This window comes from Budorcas taxicolor, chromosome 11 (assembly GCF_023091745.1).
Source record: "Budorcas taxicolor isolate Tak-1 chromosome 11, Takin1.1, whole genome shotgun sequence".
Taxonomy (NCBI): Eukaryota; Metazoa; Chordata; class Mammalia; order Artiodactyla; family Bovidae; genus Budorcas; species Budorcas taxicolor.
Genome location: NC_068920.1, coordinates 80,812,464 through 80,821,067, shown reverse-complemented (window position 1 = coordinate 80,821,067; position 8,604 = coordinate 80,812,464). Strand labels below are relative to the sequence as shown.

At 40.9% G+C, this 8,604-nt stretch overlaps 1 protein-coding gene across 3 annotated transcripts; it reads left to right on the top strand.

The window, feature by feature from the left end:
- On the top strand, positions 1–5,340 carry SRSF7 (serine and arginine rich splicing factor 7). 3 transcript variants are annotated; one of them, XM_052648651.1, is made up of 8 exons: positions 1–152; positions 1,195–1,375; positions 1,605–1,781; positions 2,658–2,732; positions 2,820–2,897; positions 4,075–4,128; positions 4,637–4,672; positions 5,041–5,340. In XM_052648651.1, the coding sequence occupies exons 1-8, from the start codon at positions 125–127 to the stop codon at positions 5,093–5,095; spliced, it is 684 nt and encodes a 227-aa protein (XP_052504611.1). In that variant the 5' UTR covers positions 1–124; the 3' UTR covers positions 5,096–5,340. The 3 variants fall into 3 exon arrangements, with proteins under 3 accessions (XP_052504611.1, XP_052504610.1, XP_052504609.1); XM_052648650.1 differs by having other exon boundaries at positions 2–152; positions 2,820–2,921; XM_052648649.1 differs by having other exon boundaries at positions 2–152; positions 2,820–2,930.
- Positions 5,341–8,604: the final 3,264 nt, after the last annotated feature.

The window sequence follows — 8,604 nt, the reverse complement described above, 5'->3', positions numbered from 1 at the left end:
GAACCCAGGCGCTTCCTCGTAGTGCCGCCGGGACCGTTGGCGTGTGAGGCGGTTTGGTTGGTTTTGTGTTGATCGTTCTCTCGGCGCTGCGAGCTGAAAGAGCCCAGCTCGCAGGCCAGTCATCATGTCGCGCTACGGGCGGTACGGAGGAGGTAAGAGGCTGGAGGCCAGGAAGGGAGGTTGCTGTGGGTGTAGTGAGTATTTAGAGGTCGTGAGGTTGGCGCGGCGGTTGGGAGACGGTTATTCCGCGTGCGTAATGGCGGCTTCGGCGCACACCATACGAAGCTGGAGGCGGCGGCCGCGGGGTTTCGCAGGAGGACAGCGGGTGGCTGGGGTAGGTCTCCGGCGGGTATCTTTCAGTTCTTGGGCATCTTAGTCTCCCGCCCAGCCCGAGCCAGGCCCTCGATCACTGTTTTGTTGTTGCCCTTTTTCGAGCCACCCGCCTGCCCGCCCGTCCCCCACCCCCCCTCCCCCGCCCTCGGCTGCCATTTTGCGCACATTGACGACCATGGTGGCGCATTTCTTTGGCGCTTTCCCGCCACTTTAGCTGACAGATGTGGTCGCAGCCGTAAAAGAAAGGATGAATTTAAGACTTAGAAAACTGGCAGCTTCGAGCTGCGCATTCTCGTCAAACGGTCTGATTGCTGAGTGGGAATGGAAGCGTGATTTTTAAGTTTGGCGGCTGGTTTTCTCTCTTGGCTTTTTCGAGCACGGTTTATGGCTTCTGAGAGGGGGAGCTGGAGTCACGGGCGAGCCTGCGCCTGGGGCGCCTGCTGCAGAGTACTGGAGTCGGCGCAGCCCCGCTCCCGTTCCGCCCTCCGCTGGGGCCCGCTCACTGAGAATGCCGCTGCCGCCGCCGGCCCGCGCGTTCTCGGTGTGCCTGGGGCTGCCGGGACTCGGGGGCGGGACCGGGGCGGAGACCGCTCCACGCCTCGGAGTATCCTACCACGCTGCGGTGCTCGTATTTGGAGGTTTCCCGCGGGGCCCCGGCCTCCATTGAATGTTAAGAACTTGGTCGTACGCTTAGCTTTTCAGAAATGTTACGAACTTCGTTGGTTTAAAGGTTAACATTAGCCCTTGATAGAGTATTAAATATGTTTTGCACTGTTAAAGATGAATTTAAGCAAAAAAAATTCAAACTTGGGCCAGATTATTTGCATAACGTGCACTCTTTTCTTTGCGTTTTTTAAACAGAAACCAAGGTGTATGTTGGTAACCTGGGAACTGGTGCTGGCAAAGGAGAGTTAGAAAGGGCTTTCAGTTATTATGGGCCTTTGAGAACTGTGTGGATTGCCAGAAATCCTCCAGGATTTGCTTTTGTGGAATTTGAAGACCCTAGAGATGCAGAAGATGCAGTTCGAGGCCTGGATGGAAAGTAAGTGAGATCTTGGTGAGAATGTTCCTGTGTCAGGCTTGAATTCTGTAGTCTGGAGGAGTTTTTAAATAGCTGATCACTTTATGAAGACAGGAAATGAAAGCAAAAGTGAAGTTTGAAGGACTTATATAGTTGGAGCTTCTGAGGGCAAAGAGAGTGGTTGGAAAGTTCTAAATACAGAGCTCACTTTTTTTTTTTGGCGTTACAGTTTTGTTGTTGTTTTTTGTAGAGTTATTTGTGGTTCCCGAGTGAGAGTTGAACTATCAACAGGCATGCCTCGGAGATCTCGATTTGATAGACCACCTGCCCGACGTCCCTTTGATCCCAATGATAGATGCTATGAGTGTGGCGAAAAGGGACATTATGCTTATGATTGTCATCGCTATAGCCGCCGAAGAAGAAGCAGGTATTTATTTTAATAAAGGAATGGTTAGTGTACTAGTTAATCAAGTAACTTTTTTATTAGCAAGGCACAAACGTATTTTTCTGTAAACTTGAATGTTAATTGTTACAGGTGTATTTTACAATTTTTGTTTAATTAAAGAAATGTTAATGTATTAATAATCAACCTGGTCAAAACCTTTCAGGTTTCTTCGTTTGAGTCAGTCGCCTTGATTCAGAATGTCACGAGCCTTATGATATCATGCTGAGGCGCCTTGCAAATCCGACAATTAAGATCCTCCTAGACCTTGAGGTGATCAGCATAAGAGGCCAGATCCCCTCGAGTCATCTACACCTAGCTTCACCTTATTCTTTAAAGGGCAGAAAATTTGAGACGGTGATCGCCGTAACAGTAAATTTGGCTTACAATTGGGGGCCCCTCCGGTTTAGAAAGAGGAACACCAGATTGACCACATTCCCAACTAGAAAAATCTTCTTGCGTCAATCAAGCCTCACCTGGCTCATTTGGCTGTCAGTTTGATCGTCGTGTAGATTGAAGAAAACATCTAGATGCAGCGATCGGCTATAGATACTTCTAGATCGTCTAGATCTACTAGACCATGGGCCAAAGAGGGTCGACCTGCAAACTTGCAAGGTTTATTTTAAATACACATTACAGTGTTTTATATTATGTTAATCTAAAATGTAATTGAGCTTTTAACAAATCTTTTTTTAGGTAGTTTAAAAAAAAAAAAAAAAAACGACAACTAATAGGCCCAGAGTTTATTTCCAAATGAGACACTAAATTTAAATAGTTTTGAGATTTGGTTTCAGCAGAGGCACACAGACTCTAAGAGGAGTTGCCATCTAATATTATGTTTTTTTCTGACTTGAAAAATAGGTCACGGTCTAGATCACATTCGCGATCCAGAGGTAGACGATACTCTCGCTCACGCAGCAGGAGCAGGGGAAGGAGGTGAGAGATCTTGTTTAAATTTCAGCTTGTCAGTAGTGGTGAAGTTTAATTGGAATCAAATTGAAATTACTTTGATTTAATGTTTAGGTCAAGATCAGCATCTCCTCGGCGATCAAGATCTGTGTCTCTTCGTAGATCAAGATCAGCTTCACTCAGACGATCTAGGTCTGGTTCTATAAAAGGATCGAGGTATTTCCAGTATGTAGCACCTTTTTTCCCCCTTATTTGTATTTGGATTGTCCCGTCTTAATGACAGCGGTGGAGTACGGACCTAACTGAAATGGAATGCTTCAGAAGAATTTGAAAAAAAAAGTTGACTATGAACATGTCCAAATGAAGAAAAGCCCAACTAAAGATTTTAAGGGCGTTACAGAGGTGATAGAGGAGGGTCTAAGGCATAAATCCTCAAATCATTCCAGGGAGCACTCTGGGTAAACATGTTGAAAACTTCTGGAGTCAGCTTATATCTGTTTAGATCTACTCTGATTTACCTATAAGTCAGTTTATAGACAAATGATAATAGCACTAAAAGATGATAGTTACTTGGTTCCTGATAAGAAGGCCCATTAGAACCAGAAAGAGATTTAGAAGCAAGTTAAAGTTTTTTTTTTTTTGAGGGTTGAGACCATGGAAAATTTAGGGTAATATACACATAGATTGAATGTGGCTTGTTAGACACTGAAATTTGAGAAGTTAAAAATCAAATTAGACCCCTCCGCATTTTTTTGTTTCCAAGATTATGGAAATGGATAACATTCTAGATAATGAAAGGAATTGACAATGCTACTCGTGTCATCGGTAGGGAATGCTACTGAGAATTATTGGTACTCAGCAGCAGCACAGTCTTTATAAATGCCATGATTCAGAAACTTGTCCATTTGAAAAACCTGGACTCCAGATAAATGCATTTAACTTGGTTGCAGGACCTCAAGATGTCTATGTCAGCCTCATTTGGTTTGTATTTACAGATTGATGGTCCTGAACCATCCATGATAGTTTGTTGATCCATGAACACAGCTTTACCCAGTCATAGGAGTTTCCACTGAACTTAAAGAAGCGAAGTTTCCATTCAGGAGGTTGACGATTCTTTTAACACCAGTTTTCTCAAATACCACAAATCTCTCTTGGATGCTACATTCTGTTTAAGAATATTGTACGTCTGTACAGAAACTCATGATAGATTTTTGAAATGGTAGTTCCAAGTCTTTGTCCAGTCTCAGACTGATAGGGCATCTTAGACAGTTTTAGCCCCTTCCTATCCTACCTTAAAAGGTACTCAGAAGGTATTTAAGGAAATTATTCTTGTGCACTAATTGGTATAAATGTGTTTGCTTTTATTAAGATCCCGGTCCAGGTCGAGATCAAGATCCAGGTCTCTTTCACGGCCTAGAAGCAGGTAGAGTAAAAATCTCATTGATGCTCTTTTAGTTATATGGTACCAATGTCTAGAGTTCAAAGTATTTTTGAATTGTTGAAATTTGTTAGCTATGAGCTTAGAAGTAAGTTGAGGAGGAGCACAGTTTTCTTATTAGTAAACCAAACTTTATAACTTGCTTTATACGTGGCCTGTTCTAGCTGACTTTCTAGGCAAGGGCATATCAAGCTATAGTGAAAAGTTGGTGAATTTGGGGTTATATTAAGAGGCCTGTGTTGGATTTGATAGATGTATGGAGAAGCATTCTGGGATCGTTGTGCTTAGAGTATGAAAGATTATTTTATGAAGAACAAGTGCTAGAAGATTGACTTTTGGCCAAAAAACTGGTAGGGTTTTTGTTTCCAGTTTAACTGCAGTGTAGTTTAAGCTCAGGACATTTTGGGGGTTCATTTCATTTTTTTGTAACTGAAGGGGTTGGATAGAACTTTTCACACATTAAGTAAAACACAACCTTTTCATGTTTTGACAGCCGATCAAAGTCCAGATCTCCATCTCCAAAAAGAAGGTAAGCTAAATAATTTGTTGCCATATCTTACCCGTCAAATGTGGCCTCTGCAGAATTTTGCTTACTGTGTACTTCCCTGAGCTCTTTGGAGAATTGGTGCTATATGTTAAAATATTAGAATTTCTTAGATGACCTCCCCCCCAAATCTCCAAAAAGCAAATAGTTATCTTTACCTAAGTTTTGTAAGATTAATTAGTGAAGAGGCTGTTAAACCTTACAGAGTTTTTGTTTTTAAGACTTCTGCTATAGGAACTTACTACCCTTTGGCCACCTTAGCATTTCTTAACTTCGTTTCACCTTGACATATATGCGAGAAGAGTTTTGTTAGACACTAATTGGTTCCAAACTTAAATATTTTTTCTTTTTAGTCGTTCCCCATCAGGAAGTCCGAGAAGAAGTGCAAGTCCTGAAAGAGTGGACTGAAGTGCTCAAGTTCACCTTTTAGGGAAAAGTTATTTTGTTTACATTATTATAAGGGATTCGTGATGTCTGTAAAGTGTAACTTAGGGAGGGTATTTCAACCATCTAATCAAAATGGATCTGGACTATTACTCTGTAAATTTACAGCAGTAATATAATACAAATTTTTGTTGAATGTATTAACATCCTATGGTCTGAAAATGTGGATTTTTATTTGGCACATTTAAAATAAAATGTTTCTAATTAGATTCTTGATTTGTGTTCACTTTAATACTGCTTAATTTGGTATGCTTCAGGAGTCAACCTTGGTGTTAACTGTATTCATACAGACCTACATTTAAAATTAATGATATTAAGTCTTAAACATAATTAACATATATGTATATACACACACTTGGAAAATTCCTTTTTACCCTTAGAACTTTGGGTCAGATGGTAAGAACTCGAGTTGAGTCTCCCTAGACAGCATGGATGATGCATCATGACAAGTCCCTAAGTTCTGTTAGAGTTGGTATCAGATGTTATCAGTAAGGCTAATTTCTTATGTGAGGCTGTAGAGACCACTGACTTGCTGTAAGTGAGCACACCAGGAACTAAGTAAGAAGTAGTTGGACTTGATGCTGGAGAAGCTGGATTTTACAAAAGCCTACTAGAGGTTATCAGGCTGTTAGATGGGGTGGTATCAAATTAGAGCTCTCCATTCTAGAAAGTTATACTCAGTGTTCTTTTGTTTTCAAACATTAACCAGTTTTATATCCGAACTTTTGCATGTTAGAGAATTGTCTGAATTTGGAACAAAACACCTTTATGTAAACCAGCTTTGCAAAATTTTCCAGCCTAGATATTCTCTTCTGTTTCTTCAAATGAATTGCCTTATTCTGAGCAGAGGTACTAATTCCCAGGTTAGGTTTCTTCAGTTCCTGAAAACCAACATAATTCATCTTATTTTGCCAGGCTGGTGCAAAGTAATTAAAGATGTCAGAAATGTTAATGAGACTAAAGCAGTTGTGTTAATTCAACCTATATTTAGCAACACCTCACTGTAGTTACTTTTTGGCAGCATCTGATAGACTTTAGAATATTAGCACCAGTAGATTGTTTATTTGGACTTTAAGCATCATAGGGCAATGACAGTTAATTTTGAATTTTCTGGTCAAGCTTTTACTGGGTGTTCTCTAGCCTTGGTGCAAAAAAATTTTTTTAGTGCTGATGGCACAGCTATCTGTCCTTGTTTCTGACACTTTCAAACTTACTGGATAGCATTACAATTGGGAATACTGATCTGCCTCATATTTACTGGTTTGAATGATCATTAGTATGTTCAAAGTTTGGACGCTTTTGTTTTTGGAATTTTGACAACTGGCTGCGTTACATGGTTGCTGTAAAGCTATGTGTAATCATCAGGCTTGCTTATTGCACTTGGTCAGCTTTACTTGTTTTGTATTATATAAAGATAAGTTTACTCAACAATAAATCTGCAGAGGATAAACAGTCCTGATACTCAATTTGTGGAAGTGGGAGTTCTGAGCCAAGAGTAGGAATCATTAATTCTGTAGCTTTGGGATGGATTACTAGCAGCATCCTAGAGGTTAGTTATGAGAGGATAAAAATATGGAAGAGAGGTTAGGGGCAAAAAATGAATTTAAAAAGCACAGAAAATTCTATTTACCCTTACAGGAAAGGGAGTACAGGGTATTTAGGTCAATACCTTTTTTGTAGCCATGACAACTCCGTACCCACATTTGTTACTCATCTTAATGATGAACTGGCTTGCGTGGTGCACCTTTTTAAAAAAAAAAAATTTCAAGGTTGGGACTGCTAAATGGATTGTGTGATTGATTTGAAAAATGCTGGTTCATATTTAACTCCTAAATTAATAACGGGGCATTATTAACCTGGGAGCTGATTGAACATGTCTTTGCTTTGGACATAGCACCTTGGCACTCCTAGGTGTAGAAGTAAGTAAAACATGACTTAGGACTTCACTTTTGTAGTTCTCCTTCAGGCTTTGAACTAAGCTAAGTATCAAGGCAAAGTGCAGTGCTGTGTTTTGCCATGTCTCCTCCATTGAGAAGAAAATTTGAGGGGTTCTTAAAATAATACTGATTCGTGGCTAGGTCAAATGAATGATTGTGTGTGTGATTTTCATCATTGTGTAGCCTGTCTTGAAGTCGAGTGTTTTCCAGGATATAGTAAGCTAAGTAGGAATTGAAAGCTGTAAAGCTGACATGTTGGCAGTGAGTTTTCAATGAAGGACAGTAGCAATGAATTCACTAGATGTGGCTCTGAGCAGTTAATTGCTTGGAGACCTTTACAGGGGAGGGTTGTATATAGCCTAGAAGATGTTTATGTAATTTTATAGCTGGGAAGATGATGAAGGCATGGTTAAAGTAGAAAGAAATACTGGGGGCTTGGCTGGTGTTGGTGTTAATAACTTGGTTATTTTCTTTCCAGACTTAATGGGGAAAAGATGCTGGATAGAAGGGTAATTCTAGAACACAGAATGTAGTAGCCAGATAACTCTTCAGCCCTCAAGGCCAGTTGCCAAAGCTCATGGCTTTTCCCATTTGCCACAGGCTGCTAGCCCAACCTATTTTCCATTTCATTTCACTTTTTGATTTGGTGTATATAGCAAGAAGGCTCTACCCCTGACTCTGAGCCACCCAGTTAGATCCCCAAAAGCAACCATTGTTGTCATTTGTACATAGATACTTTTTTCTTTTTTTGGCTGCACTGTGTGGCTTGTGGAATCTTTTTTGCCCAATCACGGATTGAACCTGGTACCTGGCTATGAAAGCTCTGAGTCCTAACCACTGGACCGCCAGGGAAGTCCCACTCTCCTTTTTTCTTTTTTTTTTTTTAATTTTAAAATCTTTAATTCTTACATGCGTTCCCAAACATGAATAAAAAAGATTATTTATGGCTGTGCTAGGTCTTGGTTGCTGCAGTCCGGCCTTCTCTGGTTGCAGGAAGTCGGGGCTCCTCTAGTTGCGGTACATGAGCTTCTCATTGTGGTGCCTCAAGAGTGCAGGCTTAATAGTTGTAGCAATGGGCTTAGTTGCCCCGCTACATTTGGGATCTTTCTGGACCAGGGATCGAACCCATGTTCCCTGCATTGGCAGGCGGGTTCTTTACTAATGAGCCATCAAGGAGACCCTCCTTTTTTCTCTTAACACAAATACATAAGCCTTGTTTTTCTCATTAAATATCTTAGAGATCTTTTACATAAGTTAAAATGGCACTTTTTAAAAGTTGCTTACTGTTAAGTTGCTTGGATGTTGCATAATTTATGCATTAAACTTGTGCTCCTTCAGTGTGCCAGGTACTGTTAGCTTTGGAATACAGAAGTGAACAGTCTTTGTGTTCATTGAGCAAAAGTTCTGGAAGGGAAAGGAGCAAACACCAGGTGGGTAATAAATGATCCAGAGAATAATGATACGGAGGGATAGGGGATTGGTTGTTTTTGTGTAAGGACTGGTCCAAGGAGGCCTCTGATGGTGACATTGGAGCAA